The sequence below is a fragment of the Phyllobates terribilis genome, unplaced genomic scaffold (assembly GCF_046119375.1).
Source record: "Phyllobates terribilis strain yellow unplaced genomic scaffold, ASM4611937v1 Scaffold_2__4_contigs__length_985480577, whole genome shotgun sequence".
In the NCBI taxonomy this organism is placed as follows: Eukaryota; Metazoa; Chordata; class Amphibia; order Anura; family Dendrobatidae; genus Phyllobates; species Phyllobates terribilis.
In genome coordinates this window covers 531,275,571-531,299,798 of record NW_027362762.1, presented here as the reverse complement: position 1 = coordinate 531,299,798, position 24,228 = coordinate 531,275,571, and the positions used below count along the sequence as shown (strand labels likewise).

Genomic DNA, 24,228 nt, shown 5'->3' with positions numbered 1-24,228 from the left:
ATACAAAGTTTGTTTACTCAGGAGAAATTGCACAAGTTGTGTGGTCCATTTTCTCCTGTCAAAATGAAAAATTTTTCATTTTTTTCTTCCCATTTGTGGTGAAGCATATAAAGGTTTAATAAACCTCTTGAATTCGGTTTTGATTACTTTGAGGGGTGCAGTTTTTAAATGGTACTTTAGGGTATTTTCAGACATATAGAACGCTCCCCTCAGTCACTTCAAATGTGATGTGGTTAAAAAAAAAAAAAAACATTTTGTTGGCAAACAAAAAATTGCTGCTAAACAACTTCCTAATGGAAAAAAAAAATGATGCTGACAAAGTTGACATGTGGCAAATGTTATTTATTATATTGCGCAGTATCACCGCTTTTAAAGCATAAAAATTCAAAGTTTCAAAATTGGTAATTTTTCAAAATTGTTCATAAATAAAAGCAAATTATAATGATCTAAATTTACCACTATCATGAAGTACAATGTGTCATGAAAAAAAAAATCTCACAATTGTGTCAGATTTTCAAAAATTTGGCCTGGTCAGGAAGGTGCAAACAGAAGGGTTAAAAGGTGTGGTTCAGAACTACATTAATGACCTATCCTTAGGCCGGGTCACACAACTGTATATTCTCTCATCCGAGAGAATCGAGTCAATTATGCCAATGAAACTCCGGTCAAACTCCAATCCGAGCATGCTCAGAGCGTCAGCATAGTGTGATCCGATCCTCTTGGATGAGAGAAGCATAGCACACTGTGGAGAAGATGGAGAACAAAATTTCTCCATCTTCTCCATTGTGTGAGTCTGCAGAAATGTCACCCTACTGCAGTTCAATGTTTCCCACGCACCTATAGACTTGAATTGGTAAGTGTCTTGCAATTTCAGAGTGAAATCGTGGCATGCGAGTGAAAAAAAAAAAAAAAATCTGTTATCAGCACTGCCGCATTGAATAACATTGGCCTGAGTGCTATCTAATAATAAAAAAAAATCACATAGCACTCATACAATTTATAGGCTTCTGTGACCATGGCCTTAGAATAGCTCATCAATATCAGATCAATGGGGGTCTAACACCCAACAATTAGCTTTTAGTAGGTTGGAGGTAGAACGCAGTGTACATTTACTTTAATAGGAGCTGAGCTACAGTACCCTAAAATGGTACTTTGAGTGGCTGTGCAATCTGCTAACAGCTGATCGGTGGCGGTGCCAGACATTACCAAATTGTGTACACAGCTATAGCGTTCCACTCAGTTCATGTGTGTCCGGGACTAGAGGGATAACTTCAAATCTATGTATGACAAAAAGAATGTTAGAAATGTAAAGTAGAACTGATGTCAAGAGCCAAATATCACAATTTATGGGGGGAAAAAGTATTTAAAGTACATATAAAGTCGTCTTCACATTATATAGTATGTAATTGATTACTTATTGCTATTATAGCTCTCACTACTAATTATATTTACATTTTACAGATGTATAAAAATTTAAAAAGTTAAATTGTAAAAAACTGCAGGGTTTCTCGGTCCTGAATAACAGTCTGAAATATAGCCCAGAACTGCAGTTACAATTCAAGGTTGCTGACTAACAGATTTGCTTTCCATACATGACATTACTCTACTGCTCTAGAATAAAAATTACCAAAGCAAGATGAGTGCAAGCATTGAATCATACACTTTCAACAAACTTTGCATAAATCAATAGTGCATGCAATTCTAAGAAACTGAGTGGGGAAGGAAGCGGATTACTCTGGTAAGGTATATTACAGGCACTTGCTCCCCTCCCCCTGCCTCTGGAACCTGTCATCCACAGCTCAAATGCATCTTGCTCAGATGAGACTGACTACAGATTTCATGTTACACAGCCTATTATAGTTATAGAGAGAGGAGAGGGGGGAGAAGTAGTATGGAGCAGGGAGAGAAAACAGACAAAGGGAGAAATTAAAGGGAATGTGTCACCCCCTGGCACTTATCTGACCTAATATGGGCATACAGGTGATAGAAATGTAAATCTATACATACCTGTATGTCCCATATTAGAGGTCTTGTTGCTGTGAAATGTCGTTTTATTCCTACAAGTTTCTGATGTGTTCCAGTCCCAGGAACTGGATGACATCCCCGCCTCCTGTGAGAATTACAATGCTCCCCCTCATCCACTGCATGTCACAGTGGCATGTGATGTGCAGCTGCAGCAGCCAAATCCAGGCACTGTGACATGCAGGGGAGGGGGTAAACATTGTAATGAGCGGCTCCCGTGCACGCAAGTGGGAGCCGCTCATCACTGTGCACGCGCGGCTTTAGAAATTGCGCAAGCGTGGATGAACATCTACAGTGCGCGAGTGCGGGATTTAAAAAAAGACAGTTCCTGTGAGGTCAGCGCAAACCCGGGGAAAATTCAAATTGAATAGGCGGGGGACAAGCGGGACTGAATACAGCAATGAACACCCATATGACTAAACGAGCAGGTATGATAGAAGTACATAAAGTGCTTTTCACAATTGATTATAGCTCCCATTTTAATTCAAAAAGTGTGTTAGTGATGCATATTGCATCACTAACAACAACCTGGGGGCAGTTTACAGGCTCCACTTGACATGACAGGTTCCCTTTAAGGAAAATGTCTGATCATCTGTTCGTGACATCAAGCTGAAGCACACTTGGGTTATGCAGCAGAATAATGATCCAAAACACACCATCAAGTCCACCTCTGAATGGCTTATAAGAAAAACAAAAATTAAGACTTTGGAGTGACCTAGTCAAAGTCCTGACCTTAATCCAATGGAAATGCTGTGGCATGACCTTAAAGAAGTGCTTCATGCTCAGAAACCCTCCAATGTGGCTGAATTACAACAATTCTGCAAAGATGAATGGGTCAAAATTCCTCCAAAGCGTTGTAAAAGACTCATTGCCAGTTATCACAAACGCTTGGTTGCAGTTGTTCCTGCTAGGGGTGGCCCAACCAGTTATTAGGTTTAGAGCCCAATCATTTTTTCACACAGGGCCCTGTAGGTTTGGATTTCTTTTCCCTTAATGATAAAGACCTTCATTTAAAAACTGCATTTTGTGTTTACTTGTGTTATCTTTGCCTAATATTTAAATTTTTGTGTGATCTGAAACATTTAAGTGACAAACATGCAAAATAATAAGAAATCAGGAAGGGGGAAACCACTTTATGTTGCTTCCTGCCTGAAACAGGAAGTTGGTCTAAAAAAAACCTCACATGGCCAGTGTGAAAATTGCAAGATTTTTAAAACCGATTGTAAGAGATAGATAGGATATATATATCCCCAACAAAAAAGAATATACACTTCAGACAAAAGCCTGACAAAAAAAATACAAAAAAGTAATTTTCTGATGATACGTTTTGTATTTTTTTTCAAGGGAAAGCTATCTATTATACAGAACCGCAATCTAGTAGCTGGAGCACAGATCTTTTGTAAAGAAGGGTTTCTCCCTCAGTTAGACAAACTGTATGTGTTTTAAATAGAAAATGGAGTAAACTGATGCCATAAATTTATGCCAATGATTTCAAAAGATTGACAGATGAAGTTCCTAAGTATTTCATCTCCTTGTTAATGAGTTACCATAATCAAACATTTTCTTTAGGTTACTGTACAGAAAATAAAAGACAAATGTAGCAGTTAGACTGAAAGTATATATAATTTTACAGATTGTTAAAACCACTTGACATATACAAAATTCATAGCTGTACATCTGCATGTGTGGTGTGCAACTCATTAGAATAGCCAATTTTTCAGAAAGGAAAAAAAAAATGCTTCTTTCCAAGTTGAAATGGTGAGTTCTGTCCAATCGTCCATATGCAGGAATTCTTTTTGGACAATCCAGGTGGCTGCAGACACACTCTGGACAGAATGTGGACTGCTCCTCAGCTGTGTAGACAGTATCCTGCATTCCCTAATACAGCAGATTCAATACGGGAATATACTTTGCATTTATATAAAGCAGTGTGTCTATCAAAAAGTTTCATCCAAGAGGTCTAGTTCCTTCTATTTTATAACCCACAATGCAATTGTGAGGGTGTCAGCAAGAAAGCCACCGTTTCTGGACTCCACACTGTGTTCGATTACCTGTATGTAATAGTTTGTAAAGTTTTTTCTTAAATAAGGGGTGTGGGCTTTTTCCCAGGCCATGCCTCTTTTGCATACTTCTTTTTTTTAGGCTCATTCACAGTTTCTGCCGTGAAGCTGGATGAAGTAGGAGCAGCAGTGATGGGGGCAGCAGTGGGTGTAGTTGGTGCAATATCTACTTCTGGTGCCAAGTTAGGGAAAGGCATGCCTCCCATCAGAGCCGTACCATGGCCACCAGCTGTTTGTGCACCTGATTCAGCATGAGTGGGAGGTAGACCACCATACAAGCCTCCAGAAAATGGGAAGTTCTGCACGCGACGTCCCACAGAGTCTTCTAAACTAAGAGAACCAGATGTTTCAATTTTCTTTTTCTGCGGGATTAGAAACACAAATTTGTAAGGTAAAATCAGATAAACAGTGGAAATTATATTATTATTAACACAAAGAATAAAAAAGAGCCACAAACCTCTTTAAAATATCAGCTTTTTGTCATGTAAAAAAAAAAATCATACTAACAATAATTCATTTCTTAAGGGACTTTCCTGATATTTTCTTAGTTGCATTATACAGCAAAAGTCATGGTCCATAGACAGCTTACAACACAGCAAACGGTTCTCATTACTGAATATTATCAGTAAGGAGAAGGGTAAAAAATTTCAAAGGCATTAGATATATCATGGAATACTAAAAACACAGTTGTCAAGAAGTGGCTTAAATTTGGCACAAGAGTGACATTACCAAGAAATAGTTGTCTTTTCATCGATTTTTAAGAGACAAGAAAATGAGTCCTGTAGGCTGCCAAGACAGGTATTTCTGACAAATACTGATTGGGCACTGCATATGACAATTTCTCGTATTCTTAGTACGTCTCGCCTGTGACCTAGGGTGCGACCTAGGGTGGGGCAAGATGGAAGTCTTTTTTTTTTTTCTTTTTTTTTTTTTTTTTACAAAGGAAAGCATGAAGCTCGGCTTGGTTTTGCCAAAACCTAAATCAAGCCTGCCAAACACGTTATGGTCTGATGAGACCAAGGCTGAACTTTTTGGCCATAATTCCAAAATGTATTTTTGACAAAGCCAATATTGTACATCACCAAAAGGACACCATACCCACAGTGAAACCTAGTGGAGGCAGCATTATGCACTGGGGGTGCTTTTTTTTTTTTGTAACTGCAACTAGGGCTTCAGTCAAGGTGGAAGTAATTATAAACAGCTCCAAATATCAGTTAATTTTGCATCAAAACCTTCATGCATCTGCTTAAAAAAAAATGAAAATGAAGGGGAATTTCACCTTTCAGCATGACAACCCTAAGTATACCTCCAAATCAACAAAGAATGATTGCGCCAGAAGATCACGCTTTTGGAATGGCCCAGCCAGAGCCAAGACCTGAATACAATTGGAAATCAGTGCCGTTGATCTGAAGACGACAGTACACAAGATGCTTTCACAACGAGACAGATTGGGAGAGCTACTACAAGGAAGAGTGGACAAACACTGGCAATTCTAGATGTGCCATGTTGATATACTTCTACCCATGCTGTCATAAATCCAAAGGGTACATCAATAAAGTGTTAGTTTAAAGTTGTGCATATTTATGCAACCACATTATGTAAGGCTATGTGCCCACGATGCAGAAATGCTCCGGATTTTTCCTCAGCGTTTCTGCATCTCCCTGGCAGAAAAAAACGCAGGCGGATTTTACATGCGTTTTCCTGCCAGGGACAAGCGTATGTCCCGCGTTTTTTCACATGCGATTTCGCATGCGGGTTGTCAAGCGCTTTCCAAGTGATTTTAGCATCACTTAGAAAAGTGCTTGACAACTTGGTCACACTATATAAATCCATGCAACGGGCATGGATTTATATAGTGTGACCAAGTAATAGTTAAAAAGAATGGTAAAAAAATAAACATTATACTCACCTTCTGATGGCCCTCGGTCTCTTTAGCGATGAGTCCTGGCTCCCCGGCAGCTCGCAATGGTCTAAAAGGACCTTCCATGGCGTCATTTAGCCATGTGACAGGTCACACGACCGCTGACGTCGAAAGGTAAGTATAATGTTTATTTTTTATTTTAAAATCTTTTTTTTTCTTTTTTTACAGGTACTATGATACCCGGGTCTGAAGAAGAGTCTCCTCTTCTCCAGACCCGGGTACCATCCACACATTGAATCGCTTAATATCCGCATGTGCACATGTAGTCATGCGGATATTAAGCGATTCAATGCAAGTCAATGGTGGCAAAAACGCCGCGCTTACGCAAAATAATTGGTAGTGCTGCGTTTTTTTCCGCAATGATAATCCGCAGAGGAAATTTCCGCAGCAAATGACGGATTGTCATTGGGGAACATTGCAGACCTTCTACTAAGCGTTTTTCTTAAGCATTTCTGCGGCAGAACTGCCGCTGCGGAAACGCTTAAAAAGAACGCATAGTGGGCACACAGCCTTAGTTCATTATTTTTTTCCACCTGAAAAGACTTCTTTATTCCTCAATTGAATTGTACACACGTTGCATTTTGGCTGCGAAAATACCCAGCATTTTACAGTACCAGCAAAGTGAATGAGATTTCTGAAATCTGATGTACATGCTGCTTATTTTTTCTTTGCAGATTTGAAGTAGTTTCTAATCAGCAGTATTTCAATTCTCGTTTTTCACTCAAAAGGAAAAGAAAGGGGGAGGCATTAAAGAAATTTTATGCAGCATTTTTCTTGCCAAGGCGCACATTTTTTGGTGCAGAAATGTCAGCTGCAAATACTGTATATACTCGAGTATAAGCCGACCCAAATATAAGCCGAGGCACCTAATTTTACCACAAAAAAATGGGAAATCTTATTGACTCAAGTATAAGTCTAGGGTGGGAAATATAGCAGCCACGGGTAAATTTCCCAATCCTGCCATGCATGCCCCCCCATCCCCAATCCAGCCATGCATGGCCCCACCCCCCCATCCCCAATCCAGCCATGCATGGCCCCACCCCCCCATCCCCAATCCAGCCATGCATGGCCCCACCCCCCCATCCCCAATCCAGCCATGCATGGCCCCACCCCCCCATCCCCAATCCAGCCATGCATGGCCCCACCCCCCCATCCCAAATGCAGCCATGCATGGCCCCACCACCCCATCCCCAATGCAGCCATGCATGGCCCCACCACCCCATCCCCAATGCTGCCATGCATGGCCCCACCACCCCATCCCCAATGCTGCCATGCATGGCCCCACCACCCCATCCCCAATGCTGCCATGCATGGCCCCACCACCCCATCCCCAATGCTGCCATGCATGGCCCCACCACCCCATCCCCAATGCTGCCATGCATGGCCCCACCACCCCATCCCCAATGCTGCCATGCATGGCCCCACCACCCCATCCCCAATGCTGCCATGCATGGCCCCACCACCCCATCCCCAATGCTGCCATGCATGGCCCCACCACCCCATCCCCAATGCTGCCATGCATGGCCCCACCACCCCATCCCCAATGCTGCCATGCATGGCCCCACCACCCCATCCCCAATGCTGCCATGCATGGCCCCACCACTCCATCCCCAATGCTGCCATGCATGGCCCCACCACTCCATCCCCAATGCTGCCATGCATGGCCCCACCACTCCATCCCCAATGCTGCCATGCATGGCCCCACCACTCCATCCCCAATCGTAGTATGCATGGCCCCACCACTCCATCCCCAATCGTAGTATGCATGGCTCCCCCTCATCCCCAATCCTAGTATGCATGGCTCCCCCTCATCCCCAATCCTGGTATGCATGGCCCCTTCACTGCACACTCACCTTCCTCCCCTCTGTTCCAGCGCTGCGTCCTGTTCTGCCAGCAGCTGATCTCAGCATCTGAGCAGCGCATGACGTCACTGCCATGCACCCTCAGATGCGGAGTTGAGCTGCGGGAATATTCACTCCTCTCCACGCCCATAGTCCCGGCAGCGAGAGTATGAATATTCCCTCTTTGCCACTCCCTTGGGCGCAGTGTCAGCAGCGGCCGCAGCTCCTGCAGCAGCTCCGCGATCCTGTGTGTCGGCTACTAAAGAGAATTAATATTCACTCTTCTCCACGCCCAAGGGAGTGGAGAAGAGGGAATATTCAAACTCTCTAATAGCGAGCACACAGGATCGCTGAGCCGCAGCAGGAGCTGTGGCTGCTGGTGACACTGCACGCTGTTAAAGAAAATGAATATTCACTCCTCTCCAATGGGCGTGGATAAGAGTGAATATTCATTTTCTTTAGCAGCAGGCACACATGGTAGCTGCCGCAGCAGGCAACTGCCTGCGCATCGCTCCTCTGCCACCGCAAACCCCCCCCCCCACCACCACCTTCCACAGATGGAATGCAAGTATACACTCGAGTATAAGCTGAGGGGGGGCTTTTTCAGCAAAAAATATGCTGAAAAAGTTGTCTTATACACGGTGCTTAGAATGAGCACATCTGCTGAGGTGATTATTCTTGGTATAATTTTTTTAAATGATACACCTGCCATTTTAACAGAGGTGTGGGAATTTCTATATTGTAAAAGCAGATGTTAGATTTAGCCAAGAAATAAAACCTACCTTCACTGGTACTACTGCTGTCTGCACCATGTTTCTGAAACGTCCGACTGAAGGGTCTACATCCTCTGTTAGTAAAAAAAAAAATATATTATAATTCATATATTACATACATACATACATTATATATATATATATTTTAAAGGGTGTGTAATTGTGTGTTTAAGAGTGAAATGTGATTAGTACAAGAAAACCTATTATTCATTCATATTATAAAACCTCGACTATGGATTAATATTTATGCATTCAGGAAAAATAAAAATAAAAACACACACAAATTGCAATAATTAGATTGGAAAATAATCATTCATAGCCCCAAACTGTTCAGTGTAATGTTTATAAGGCCTCCATGCATTGCCTCACCTGGATTAATAATTTCATCATCTTCACTAAAGGCAACTCGGTAATTCCTCTTCTTCCTCCTAGATCTTTGGATGTCCAGGTTGCCCTCTTCTATGGTTAATGTTGATATTCTCTTGTTATGAGCTGTGTTGAACTCTGTAAGATTCTACAAAAAAAACTGAGTTTTAACTCCGTCCGTTTGATACTTGTCTATAACATAAATTGACATTTTCCTATTTTATGGCCTCATTCAGACAAAGATTTTCTGGCATGAAAAAAAAAGGCAATTTTCATCAGTAGGTCAGATTTTACCATCAGCCCCATAAACTATAACAGTATGAGTTTTGTGAAAAATACAGATAGAATACATAAATTAAAAATTGACATCTGAATGATGCCTAAATCATTGTTTCATCTTATATGCTTTGTTTGCAAGTAAAGATATATTCCAAAATCCTGAGAGATAAAATGATAAAAGTGTTAATAAATAGGCTTTCTGCCTAAATCTTTGGAAAAATCGGATTAATAATGCAGTCTAAGATACTGAATGGTATATTTGGTCAATTGCCAGGCTATTATTTTCAACACAGCTCCACTTCAAGTAATTATACAGAGTTCAGAGAAAATAAGCTGCAGAATTGTATGGGGAATGCAAACATTTACTAAAACAGAAATTTCTTGTTGTACCGGTCCCTCTTGACAGGGAGGAGGTTATTTTTTTAATCAATATTTTTAATAAATCAGTGTTTTAAAGCCCTTCTAAACGGTAATTAGCTTAGTGTTATTTTTAATTCTAATTATTCGATATTAAGTGCCATTTGTAATAGAATCTGCTTAGGATATCACTGAGCAGCACGGTGGCTCAGGTATTCGCACTGCAGCCTTGCAGCGCTGGGGACCTGGGTTCAAACAAATCCCACCAAAGACAACATCTGCCAGGAGTTTGTATGTCCTCCCCGTGTTTGCGTGATAGGAGGACATACTGATAGGGAATATAGATTGTGAGCCCCAATGGGGACAGCAATGATAATTATGTAAAGTGCTGCGGAATATGATGGCGCCATGAGTAAAATAAAATAAATATACACTGAAGATGCCTGTATGGCATAAACAGGCCATAGAAAAATAGGGAAACCTGACTATCCTATGAGCTGTAAACTGTACACAGTCTCTGGAGCTCAGAGTCAGCTGCAGTGAAGATGCTGCGATGCCGCTCATCTATAACTTACTGCTGTGCAGACACCTACAAAGCAGAGTTAGACAATTGTAAGGAAAGAGCCATCATCCCCTCATTTTGCACACAGTCACAAAGGGAGTGAAGGGATTAAGTTTACAGGAGGGAGAGCAGACACCAAATTTTACAGGTCTCTGACCATTTTTACATTCTGACCATTTTGGAACATTAGCGCCCTCTTGTGGCCAGTAGTGGGAAATATTTTTTCATATCTCCTTTGAAAATTTTGCATACATTTGTTAATGAACAAAAAGCAGTCATTTTGGGCTTGATCGTATCAACAAGCCAGAACAATACTTCTGTACTGTAGTTTAGTTCTGCCCATTAACATGACACTGACGGGCAGGCCTACTAAGCCTTGCCTTTGGCAGCGCCTAACAGGCATACACTGACGGTTTAGGGACCTTCAAGCTGCATAGAAGATCTTCTGCACCCTGCGATCAGCTGCTTAAATAGAGTCTCACCCTGAAAGTGCAAATTAATCTGCTTTAACATTTACTTTGGGAACATAGCTCATATAAACATAACAGTCATATGCATTTTAATGTTATATTAACATAAAAACCTACTTTTATTTAATAGGCAATTGATTGGGCTTTGGTGTACCCTAGGCATAGCTTGGTACACCGTTACATATTATGCAAAGACCCTTATTGCGATTCTCAGTGTCAGTGCGGGTGCACACACAATATGGCTGTAGGCACACTAACGCCTGGCCTCCTGTCATCAGTCGCAATGACTACGAGTTTCTGTGAATCCGCTCACTCCACTTTCAGGAGTATCGAGTGGCAGCTTCAAACAGGCAGGAGCCAGGCATCAGTGTGTCCACAGACATTGTGTGCGCGCCGCTGGGAACCTCCAGTGTCAATACACAAGCGCAGAAACAGGGATTTATTTTAAGGCACTGTAATAAAGGACTCTGCTTAATATGAAAATCGGAGGGCATAGAGATGCACCAAGGAAAAGGCCAAGCCTAGCGAGGCTGCACAGAAGACCCCTCCTCTGCATATTGAATGAAAGTAAATATATCTGCAAATAGAACTTTAAAAAGTACACGCCTGGTATGATTTTTAGAGAGGCAAAGCGGCAGATATAAATGTTTAAGCTGTTTAATTTGTGCTTGGTGGGTTGGGGGAGGGGGGTGCGACAGACTCCTTTCACAGGTTTAAATACCAAGGATTAAAGTTATCCCCAGCATTTGCAGCAGAGGAATCGCTCAGCTCACATCTACTTTATCCTCATACAATTCATAAGGAAAATTGCCCCAACTCCTTGGCGGCAGAGTGGCCTATACACAGCGGCTCTTGCTAATGCCATCATTTGCAACAGCAGCTGAATAAATAATCATTTTCTTCAACAGCAACACCTATCTACGGCTAAGTTCAGACAGGCATTGTAAAACTCGGACCAGTCACATCCGCATATTAAGCAGTTGTGTGCAAGCCCATAGAGTATACTTTGGAACTGTAAATTGGGCCAGACTAGAGTTTACTGTGATTTTTTTACATTGACCTGAAGTCTGAGTGAAAAATAGCTCATGTGAACTAGCACAGACTACTATTGGGCATGTGTGCGGTCTCTTTTCCACACGTGGAGCACATAAACCAATCATTTTAACGTACCCAGTGTCAGATAAAAATCACTTACATCTAGCTCTGTCTCCTCTTCTGGAAGGCCCAAAAGACCTTTCAGCTCATCATCCTCCCCAGCTTTATCATCTCCCTTTAAAGCTGATGGAAGCGTTTGAGGTTTCTCTCGAAGTGTGTACATTCGTGTTGACGCACCAAAGGAAACAGTGGAGTCAATGGGGATCTGTTGGGGCTTGTGTGCTTCTAAGCGAATATGGCCAAGGAAAGTACCATGGGCTGGAGGAAAAAAAAGGAACAATTATACAATCATCAATGAAACTGCAACATCAAGAAGAAAAAGTATGGAAATCACAGGATTGCGAGACATGTTAATGCTATGCACTGTATATAGTAGATATATTATAGGCGCAGAATTCAGTTCAACAATTAATAGAGACATTGGATTCAGAACACAATCTTATTGAGCATATACATACTGCTGTTGAGATCTATGAGAAAGACTCTTTTCAAGTGCTTGTGATAGACTAGGGCTGAATGGACTCTGGAGCAAGACTGATGGTCGATTGTGAAGTCGCACATATCTGGGTTTCTCCCAAACAAGTAGTATTTCTTCTCATCAATAATAAGTTTCTGAAGAAAGTGAGACATAGAAAAAAAAACATCACATTAAAGAGCTGACATAGATCGCACTATAATTAGGTATAGATACAAGAGCTTTGTCTTAACCAGGAAGAAGTGTAGAGCCGCCTTAAAAGATTAAAATAGACAAATCATGTCCAGATGGTAAAAACTTTTTCTTAATAACGCCACTTGTTACATGGCCTGCGAGCACCACTGATATCTGAAAAAACTATTCTGGAGAATGCTGCTCAGCAGGCAGAAGAAAGGACCTCCTGCATGAGTCCGAGCACAGAAGCTCATAGACTTCCTTATAAAAAATAGTTCAGTCAGTTCAATAGGACTGGCACATAGCAAGTAAGTTTGTCCTTTATAGTGGAGAAAATATTTTAGGAACGCTATTTTGGAGTGGATGAATGAAAACAAACATAAAATGGTATATCATCCTGGATTTATGAGGGATCAGACTGGTCAGATTAATACGATCACCTTCTTTTAGGAGGCAATCTCTAGACTGGATGAGGATATGTCACTGCTTGTCATATCTTGATTTTCTGCAGCAGTTGGTAGTGGGCCACATTAAAAGTTGGTACATAAAATAAGAACGCGCCGACTGTGGGAAGATATGTGAAAGTGAATGACTTCATCAATGATAGAAAACCGAGAGGGTGGATGTAAAATGGCACAAACTTCCATTTGGTAAACATTACTAGTAAGTTACCACAGGGGTCACTAATGGGCACAAGTCTCTTTAAAGGGAACCAGTCAGCAGAATTTTACTAAGTACAGTACAGACAGGGCCATATTTGTATGGTCATACCTCAAGTGAAGAAATCTGCTTTGTAGATCTGCTTTAATCCTTGTATTCATGTCTTCATGCACCGGGGCGGGCCGGTGGAGAGGGTCTTCAGCTTTGCTCCATTTGGGTGTCTATTTAAAAGCCAGGGGCGGAGCTTGTGCAGATTGAGCTGTTGGAAGTCTCAGGAAAATGGCGCCGGCTGATGTGCACGTGTATATCGCTCGGTGCCACAGGCGCCATTTTACTGAAGCATACCATTAGATCAATCTGCGCCAGCGCTGCCCGTGGCTATGACAGCGCTGGCGCGAAATTTTAAATAAAGAAGAGAAGATACCCAGACATAGCAGAGGGGACGAGACAAAGCTGAAGACCCTACCCACAGGTCCGCTCCGCTGCACAAAGATATGAATACAAGGAAACTTCAAACAGAGATTAAAGAAAATGTACTAAACAGATTTCTTCACCTGAGGTATCATTTTAATCAGTATGACAGATCCAATATGGCCCTGTCTGTACTGTACTTCGTAAAATGCTGCTGACCCATTCTCTTTAAAAGGGGTTTTCCACTACTAGGACAACCCCTTGTCAATCTGAATATTTACCCCCATTAAAATAAAAACACCTATACTCCCCTCCGGTGCCGCCTCCGTTTCAGCAGTGTCGGCACTTACGTTCCCAGGGCTCATGTGAGGTTGATATGTCATGTGAGCCCTGCGCCCAACGGCACTGGGCACCGGACAAAGCAGCGGTAGGCGAGTGTATTAATACACTTACACTTCATAAGATGCATACACACATTAAATGCAATAAAAAAAGTTAGTGGGAGTGCTTTTTAACTTAAGAACCAGTGTTCCCTTATTTATTTTTTAAAGTAGTGTATTAGTGACATGGTGGAGGTATTGCAAAGTAAAAAAAAAATCTATTTTTGCAAATGATACAGATGTCATTGTGTAAATTAATAGAAAGAATGTTAGTATGTTACAAATGAATCTGGAAAAACAAGAGAAATGGAGAGAAATTACAAAGGTGAGTTTAGCCCATGGGGCCAGAAATTACATGCCAAAAGCATTCATTCAATGAGAAAACACTGGGAGATATTGACAACGAGAAAGTCTTAGGTATTTTAGATGACAAATTTAAAGCGCACCTGTCAGCAGTTGTGTGAAGTAAACCACATACACTGTCAGGTGGGCCCCGTTACACTGAGTAAAATGATACCTTTGTTGATGAAATCCGTCCTATGGTTCTCTTATAATCTTTATTTTAATTTGAGATAATGATATTCTTGTGCTTCGGGGCGGCCTTTGGGGAGGGGCTTTATGTGGTGCTCTACTTATGTATTCCACTGTATGACAGGTCACTGTGCCTTCAGTGACCTGAATAGTATTTTAAATGCTGGATGTGTAATAGTGTTCCAAACCTGAAATTTGCCTGCAGCAATAAGGCCCCCTTGCCTAGCATGCGCAGTAGCATCTCTCGGTTGCCAAGAGATGCTACTGCGCAAGCGCGGCCGGGGAGTGCCATGTTGCTTCAGGCAAATTTCTTTTTCCTCCAGCAAATTGGCGCCGCTAGCAGCGCTTGAGTAGTAGCATCTATCAGCAAGCAAGAGATGCTACTGCGCATGTGCGGGCAGGGGGGCCGTTTTGCTGCATGTAAATTTCACATTTGGAACACAATTACACAGGCAGCATTTAAAATAGTAGGCAGGTCACTGGAGGCACAGTGTCCTGTCAGAAGACATACAGCGGGATACATAAGCAGAGCACAACATAAAGCCCCTCCCCAATGGCCGCCCCGAAGCACAAGAATATCATTATCTCAAATGAAAATAAAGATTATAAAAGAACCACAGGACGTATTTCATCAACAAAGGTATCATTTTAATAAGTGTAACAACGCCCACCTGACAGTGTATGTGGTTTACATCGCACAATCCTGCTGACAGGCGCGCTTTAAAGTGGTTCTCCACTTCTTTATAACTATCTGTCCTATCAATTGCAGACAAGCAATTAATCTCTTATTACATACTTCTAAGCCAACTCCCCGCGGCCTGTCACGTGATTTAACGTATCTCTGAACTGTTTTCTTCTATTTACTGTATGATCCGTCCTTCAGGAAGCCTCTGGATTCAAAAAGATGGTCACCATCCTTTTCACACACATTCCCCCAGAGGGAGCATAGTCACAGCGCATCCGAATCAAACACGAAAGAGGGACAATCGGACAGAAATGTTGTGGAGACACGCTGAATCACGTGACTGGCAGAAGGAATCTAGCTTAGAAGCGTGTAACAAAAGACAAATACAAATATGCATACTTACAGAGGAGGCCAGTTATAAAATAGTGGGCAAACCCTTTAACTGTAGGAATCAATTACAGGAAGCTGCTGCCAGGGATACGAATATAGACTGCATAAAAAGGGCTTAGATGCACCTGATGAAACCATAGCCCCACACATTATGCACCAGTAATCAGCCTGCACATGGAGTATTGTGTAGTTATGATCATCAAGGTATTAAGAAGACATAGTAGAGGTTGAATTATAAAAACTTATAGATGGATGGGTTATTCAAAACTACCAACAATTCCAGAAAAGAAAGCATAATGCATTTCACAAAACTACATAAATACACGTGTTCAGCTGAACAATGGGCAACAGTCTATAATAAACGGACATCTGTACAATAAGTTATAACCCAGCGTGACACTCCACACACTGAGCTTAAATGCTTACGGCAGTTACTATAGCACTTCTGGGACCCAGATACCACAGAGACACCCTGGAGATGAACCAGAGCACAGATATCTAGGTTAGTATCAAGTGCACTACAAAAACAGTACTCATATACTGCAACAACGGAAACAAATCACAGAAATAAAAAAAAGGAGGACATTATGTCAGCACTTTCCAATAAACAGTACACAGCACAAAATACAAGGCCCTAGTGTGCGCCTGAGCCAGGAATGCCAATAACCAGACAGTTCTACTTAGAGGAAATATGATCAAAGCTGACCACTAAATTATTATAGGTAGACACTGCCAAAAGTGGCAGGATCTGCCAACAACCCAATGTATATACAGTGCCTTGAAAAAGTATTCATACCTCATGAGCTTTTCAACATTTTTTCACATTACACCTACAAACTTAAATCTATTTTATTGGGATTTTGTGTGATATACCAACACAAAGTAGCAAATATTTTTTAAGCATAAAGGAAAGGATACATGGTTTTCTAAATATTTTAAAAATATAAATATGAAAATTATGACGTGCATTTGTATTCAGTCCCCTGAGTCAATTCTTTGTAGGACCACCTTTTGCTGCAATTACTGCAGCAAGTCTTTTGGGGTCTGTCTCTACCAACTTTGCACATCTTGGGGCCGAAACTTTTGCCCATTCTTCTTTGCAAACTAGTTCTAGCTCAGTGAGATTGGATGGAGGAGTCTGAACAGCAATTTTCATGTCTTGCCACAGATACTTAATGGGATTTAGCTCTGGACTGTGACATTCACACATAAATATGCTTTGATCTAAACCAGGGGTCTCAAACATGCGCCCCGCTTCATGCGTACCGCAGACACCACAGACCCCGATCGCGGCCAGGTCTAGGAGCCGCCATCAGCGCTGTAGTGCAGTGTATTGCCGTGCAGAGACCAGCTCTCTGCACAGCAATACCAGTGCCAGCCGCCGGCCTATCAGAGGCCAGCAGCTGACATCTGCGCATGGCAGTGACATCATACGCCGCTGCGCTGGGACGCAGATGTCAGCTGATGGCCTCTTATAGGCCGGCGGCTGGCACTGGTATTGCTGTGCATTACTACAAGAGGAGGACCAGGATGGGCACATTACTACAAGAGGAGGACCAGGATGGGCACATTACTACAAGAGGAGGACCAGGATGGGCACATTACTACAAGAGGAGGACCAGGATGGGCACATTACTACAAGAGGAGGACCAGGATGGGCACATTACTACAAGAGGAGGACCAGGATGGGCACATTACTACAAGAGGAGGACCAGGATGGGCACATTACTACAAGAGGAGGACCAGGATGGGCACATTACTACAAGAGGAGGACCAGGATGGGCACATTACTACAAGAGGAGGACCAGGATGGGCACATTACTACAAGATGAGGACCAGGATGGGCACATTACTACAAGATGAGGACCAGGATGGGCACATTACTACAAGATGAGGACCAGGATGGGCACATTACTACAAGATGAGGACCAGGATGGGCACATTACTACAAGATGAGGACCAGGATGGGCACATTACTACAAGATGAGGACCAGGATGGGCACATTACTACAAGATGAGGACCAGGATGGGCACATTACTACAAGATGAGGACCAGGATGGGCACATTACTACAAGATGAGGACCAGGATGGGCACATTACTACAAGATGAGGACCAGTTCAAAAGGTGTATATAAAAAAAATGGTATCACTAAAAATGTCCCTTTGTCATGCAAAGAATGCGGCCCCCCAAATTAAATTTTTTTCCGTGTGCGGCCCATATACCCAGCTGAGTTTGAGACCCCTGATCTAAACCATTCCATTGTAGCTCTGGCAGTATGTTTAGGGTCCTTGTCCTGCTGGAAGGTGAATATTTGCCCCAATCTCAAGTCTATTACAGCCTTTAATAGGCTTTCCTCCAGGAATGCCCTGTATTTAGTTCCATCCATCTTCCCATTAACGCTGACCAGTTTCCCTGACCCTACCAAGAATTCCCACAGCACGATGCTAACACCACAGGGATGGTTTTTCCAGGGTTAATTTTCCACAAAAATAGTGTTTTGCAATTAGCCCAAAAAGTTCTACTTTTGTCTTATCTGACCATACCACCTATTTACACATACTAGCTGTGACCCCTACATGGCTTTTTGCAAAGTGCGAACAGGACTTCTTATGGCTTGCTTTCTTCTTGCCAGATTTGTGGAGTATGGAAACACGCTGGTGGCAGCATCATGCTGTGAAGATGCTTTTCTTCAGCAGGAACAGGGAAGCTGGTCAGAGTTAATGGGAAGACGGATGTGAATACAAAGTGTTGACTCAGGGGGGCTGAATACAAATGCATGTCACAAGTTTCAGAGACGTTTCAGAGTTATATTTTTTTAAATATTTGGAAAACCATGTATCATTTCCTTTATACTTCACAAATATTTGCTACTTTATGTTGGTATATCACATAAAATCCAAATAAAATACATGTGTATGTAGCATGAAAAAAAAATGTGGAAAAGTTCACAGGGCATGAATGCTTTTTCAAGGCATTGTAGGTCCTCCCAACAGCTTTAGGTAGTTCCACGCTGCGTCTTGTGGTGTGTATTTGCCATGTGCCCTGGGAACGCACCCGGCACTAAAGTCAGGCATATCCATAATTCCACATTCACCCTCCACACATATATAATGGAGCTACACAAAGAAGTTATCTGGCCGTAAAAGTATAGAAGATCTGATAGAATAAAGGGAAAAAAAAAGTTTTGGCGCTGTTAGTCATTAAAGAGGTATCATGACTTCAAAATTATTATTTTGTTTCTCCCACTAAGAATAAGTGAACACTACGTATCTCATCTCTCTCCTGTAAATCCAACAGCCATGTAAGGGGGTCGTCCGAGCACATGACTGCAGCAGCCAGAGACCTCCTAGGTCAGGTGCTGCAATGACGGCATCATGACACCCATTGCTGAAGGCCATGAATTGGCTGCAGTGGCCATGTGCCAGTCCCGTGGCAATTCTCGGAAAGTGGGTGGTACATAAGATCAATAGTGCTCAAACATAAGCAGCATTATTAATTCATAGCTCTGGAAACCTCGAAGCATCTCTGAAACTGCTGATGCCTATACTTGGGAATTGGTGGCTCATAGATCATAGTTACCCCCTCAGCCACCTGTGAAGTACAGTTACGTCATATGTCGGTTCCCTTGAATTTCGGCTTGCAAGCCAGCATCTTTCCCGACAAATGATGACTGATATTCAGCCATCATTTGCCTCCAACAGCGGCACGTGGTATCAGAGATCTGCACATATCTGTTAAATGCCACTGACAATCTCTGACAGCAAAGGGTAAATCATTCTATGCGCCCATCAGCGCTCCCGTGACACGATCGCAAGGCACCAATGGGCTGCTGGGAGTCTGCTGAAGACCTCAGTGATTGCCATGAGAGCACTCTTGTTAAAGCCAACCTGGAGCTGGTGTTCACAGGACACCGTGAAAATAAAAAGTTCAAATCACCTCCCTTTTTCCCCCATTAAAATATAGAAATAGTAAAGAAAACAAAAAACACATTTGGTATCACTACGTCCATAAAAGTCCGATCTAGCAAAATATGAAATTAAATCAACCCGATTGGTAAACTGCGTAACGAGAAAAAAATCAAAAACGCCAGAATTATGTTTTTTCGACCCCAGCAGCATTGCAATAGAAGTCGATGAAACCATCGCATCTACCTCAGAACGGTATCAAAAACCATTAGTTCAAAGTGCAAAATAATAATAACAGCTCCACCGACAAAAGAATGGAAATGTTACAGGTCTGGGAAAATTGCGACAAGCATATTTTTTCTGTAATTTTGTTGCCCTTGGAATTTCTTTCACACTTTCCGGTACAACACATTTTAACATGAATGGCATCATTCAAAGTACAACTCATCCCACAAAAAACAAGCCCTCATATGTCCCCGCCATATAAAATATACTACGCATGATAAGGTGGATGAGAGCAGCCAGCACTATCCTCCTGCCATCTTAGGTTACACCCCAATAGATTCTGAGCGACTGCTGGCAGAACTAAGGGCAGGATATACCGTATTTTTCGGACTATAAGACGCACCTAGGTTTTAGCGGAAAATAAAAAAAAAATGTAAGCAAAAAATGTGGTCATGATGCACTTTTAAGGGGGAGGGGGTCTTCTATTGACACTGGTATAGGGGCAATGTCCCCCAATTCTGACAATATCCCCAATCCTGGTATATATGCCCCCCTTTCCTTTTATACGTGGTCCCCATCCTGATATGCATGGCACCCCTCATCCCCATCCTGGTATGCATGGCACCCCTCATCCCCATCCTGGTATGCATGGCACCCCTCATCCCCATCCTGGTATGCATGGCACCCCTCATCCCCATCCTGGTATGCATGGCACCCCTCATCCCCATCCTGGTATGCATGGCACCCCTCATCCCCATCCTGGTATGCATGGCACCCCTCATCCCCATCCTGGTATGCATGGCACCCCTCATCCCCATCCTGGTATGCATGGCACCCCTCATCCCCATCCTGGTATGCATGGCACCCCTCATCCCCATCCTGGTATGCATGGCACCCCTCATCCCCATCCTGGTATGCATGGCACCCCTCATCCCCATCCTGGTATGCATGGCACCCCTCATCCCCATCCTGGTATGCATGGCACCCCTCATCCCCATCCTGGTATGCATGGCACCCCTCATCCCCATCCTGGTATGCATGGCACCCCTCATCCCCATCCTGGTATGCATGGCACCCCTCATCCCCATCCTGGTATGCATGGCACCCCTCATCCCCATCCTGGTATGCATGGCACAGCAATCCCCCATCCTGGTATGCATGGCACAGCAATCCCCCATCCTGGTATGCATGGTCCCCCTAATCCCCATCATGCCGCACATAAAAAATAAACACTCCTACTCACCTTTCTTCTCTCCTCCAGCGCTGCGTCCTGTCTGCCTGCACTGATCTCTCCAAGTGAGCTGCGCATGTCGTCACTGTCATGAGCGGCTCACAAGGAGAGATCAGCTGCTGGAAGTCACTGCGCCCCACGCCGGGACAGTGTGCGTGGGGAGCAGTGACTTCACTCTCCTTCATAGCAGGCACACAGTGTAGCCAAGCTGCGCCTCCTGCTGCTGCCGGCTATCTCGTGAGCCTGCTTATTAAAGGGCATGAACATTCACCCCCTCCCCACGCCCATGGGCGTGGAAAGAGGTTGAATATTCATGCCCTTTAACAGCCGGCACAGGCGATTCCGGCAGCAGCAGGAGCCGCAGAGCGGCTAGACTGTGTGCCGCTATTAAGGAGCATGAATATTCACTGCTCCCCACGCCCTATGGGCGTGGGGAGCAGTGAATATTCATTTTCTTTAGCAGCGGGGACAGTGTAGGCTGCAGCGGGCGGCTGCTGCCTCCTGTGTCCCGCTCCTCCACCGCTACCGCTCCCCCCACACATATATACACCCCCCCCAACATTTGGACTATAAGACGCACCCCCCATTTTCCTCCAAAATTTTGGAGGAAAAAAGTGCGTCTTATAGTCCGAAAAATACGGTACCTCTTACCTGGCTTTCTGGACGTAGCGATGTTTGAAGAAGACCCCAGCTGGGTCGACATGTAACCCATCGCTATTTGTTATAATATCCAGCACCGTGGTGAATTACATTTTGAAATAAAAATAAGCATCATTTGAAAAAAATAAAATGTTGTGAGTGCGGCTGATTACCTTACATTGACTCTTTGGATCTTCCAATCCAGCCGGCACCCGTATATTAACTAAGTGTGCATCTGATTTACTGCATAGAAAACAACGCACACCCGCCCGCCGATCCCCCGCCATAGAAAACAACGTACACACGACGGCCGATCCCCCACCATTTAAAACAACGTACACTCACCCGCCGATCCCCCGCCATAGAAAACAACGTAAGCTCGCCTGCCGATCCCCCGCCATAGAAAACAACGTAAGCTCGCCTGCGATCCCCCGCCATACAAAATACTGTATACTCACCCGCGACCCCCGCCATATATAACAACGTACACTCGCCCGCCGATCCCCCGCCATAGAAAACAACGTACACCCGCCCGCCGATCCCCCGCCATAGAAAACGTACACCCGCCCGCCGATCCCCCGCCATAGAAAACCACGTACACCCGCCCGCCGATCCCCCGCCATTTAAAACAACGTACACTCGTCCGCCAATTCCCCGCCATAGAATGCAACGTACACTCGCCTGCGATCCCCCGCCATATAAAATACTGTATACTCACCCGCGACATAAAACAACGTACACTCGCCCGCCGATCCCCCGCCATAGAATGCAACATACACTCGCCCGCCGATACCCCGCCATAGAATGCAACATACACTCGCCCGCCGATACCCCACCACAGAAAACAACGTACACTCACCCGCCGATCCCCCGCCATAGAAAACAACGTAAGCTCGCCTGCCGATCCCCCGCCATAGAAAACAACGTAAGCTCGCCTGCGATCCCCCGCCATACAAAATACTGTATACTCACCCGCGACCCCCGCCATATAAAACAACGTACACTCGCCCGCCGATCCCCCGCCATAGAAAACGTACACCCGCCCGCCGATCCCCCGCCATAGAAAACGTACACCCGCCCGCCGATCCCCCGCCATAGAAAACCACGTACACCCGCCCGCCGATCCCCCGCCATTTAAAACAACGTACACTCGTCCGCCAATTCCCCGCCATAGAATGCAACGTACACTCGCCTGCGATCCCCCGCCATATAAAATACTGTATACTCACCCGCGACATAAAACAACGTACACTCGCCCGCCGATCCCCCGCCATAGAATGCAACATACACTCGCCCGCCGATCCCCCGCCATAGAATGCAACATACACTCGCCCGCCGATCCCCCGCCATAGAATGCAACGTACACTCGCCCGCCGATACCCCACCACAGAAAACAACGTACACTCGCCCGCCGATCCCCCGCCATAGAATGCAACGTACACTTGCCTGCGATCCCTCGCCATATAAAATACTGTATACTCACCTGCAACCCGGCCACATAAAACAACGTACACTCGCCCGCCGATCCCCCGCCATAGAAAATACTGTATACTCGCCTGCCTTCCCCCACCAGTCTCTGTGCGTCTTATGATGGTAACAGGCATGTGAACCACCATTTCCATTACTGGCTCAGGCGTTAGCAAGGACTGTCTGCAGCGGTCACATGGCTGCACCATCAGGATGCCCAGAGCGGGGGAGTGTGGTCAGTAAGGATACCTCTTTTTTAGGGTTGGACAATAGGAAAGCACTACAGTCGTGATGTGCGGTGGCGGCAGCATGTACGTGGCTGGTGGGCACTCACCTCTATGAGCTTGTCTCCTTTGACAACATCCAGATGAAGGCCTGGAGGGGGCTTCCCTGCCCTATGGAGACACACAGCATTACACAAGCACTGGTGACCTGCACACAACATGGAGACCACACCTCCCACGCCTAGTTTCTCCCGCCTCATACGTATCCCCGTGCGCCTGCACTGTGCAGCACCACACCGTGCACGGTTACCAGCCCCCGCCTTCCCGCGGCCCCTGCTCACCAGCTCGGACACTCAAATATGGGTTTGTTAGAGTTCGGATTCGCCGCCATCTTTGCTCCCGCTCCGCCTCCTCCTCCTGTAGCATTCTAGGTAACACATGCTACGTCCGCTGTCACATCCGCGCATGCGTGCTCTGGAGGGCTTTCCTGCCAACCAGCACGTTCCCAGCAGGCTTGTGCCCTGCACTTCCGGTGTGGTCCGGAAAGCCGTAGCCTGTGTGTACGGTGCTGGCTACTGGCCGGGTCCTCAACGTTACCGGAGTGAAAAGGGCAAACGAATAGTATTGTGATTATTATTGTCATGTTCATAGCGCCTACATAGTCCACCGTGAGGTACACGGGTTCATCACTCGGTTCAAGCATCTTTTGCTTCTTTTTCCAGTAAGGCAGCATGCTGTACACATGGAGCTTGGGTCCTGCTACTTAGTCCTGTGTTTTTTTTACGTTTTCATTAAAATGCATGTGGTTATTAACGGGCTGTTGGGTGAAAACACGTTCTCTCCGATTCCCATGGCCGGTGGAGGTGCGGGCACTGGCCCAGCATCTATGGGGGGCAGTGCGCATGTGCAAGCTCTGCTCATTGGCTATGAGGTGGGGAGCGCTGCGCTCAGTTATTGGAGCAGCGGCCGGCGTCCAGCCTGAGGAGAGTCCCCTGATCTGTGGATGTAACTCAATTATATGCA

At 44.4% G+C, this 24,228-nt stretch overlaps 1 protein-coding gene and 1 non-coding gene across 2 annotated transcripts; both read right to left on the bottom strand.

Moving 5' to 3' along the window:
* Window positions 1-321: 321 nt before the first annotated feature.
* Window positions 322-23,700, bottom strand: PPP1R8 (protein phosphatase 1 regulatory subunit 8). The gene is made up of 7 exons (XM_073666153.1): window positions 23,547-23,700; window positions 23,316-23,376; window positions 12,265-12,418; window positions 11,847-12,064; window positions 8,987-9,131; window positions 8,627-8,691; window positions 322-4,444 (listed from the first exon to the last, which is right to left on the bottom strand). Exons 1-7 carry the CDS (start codon window positions 23,594-23,596, stop codon window positions 4,103-4,105), a joined length of 1,035 nt encoding a protein of 344 aa, XP_073522254.1. The 5' UTR covers window positions 23,597-23,700; the 3' UTR covers window positions 322-4,102.
* LOC141256949 (small Cajal body-specific RNA 1) lies at window positions 15,880-16,031 on the bottom strand. The gene has a single exon (XR_012317888.1).
* Window positions 23,701-24,228: the final 528 nt, after the last annotated feature.

Bases quoted from the DNA above. Each gene is read 5' to 3' on its own strand.
- PPP1R8 (XM_073666153.1), bottom strand. From the start codon at position 23,596: ATGGCGGCGAATCCGAACTCTAACAAACCCATATTTGAGTGTCCGAGC. The intron at 9,132-11,846 runs GTAAGTGATTTT...TTTTTTTTGTAG, and splicing joins AAGAGGAGACAGAGCTAGAT to AATCTTACAGAGTTCAACAC. The intron at 4,445-8,626 runs GTAGGTTTTATT...CTAATCCCGCAG, and splicing joins CAGCAGTAGTACCAGTGAAG to AAAAAGAAAATTGAAACATC.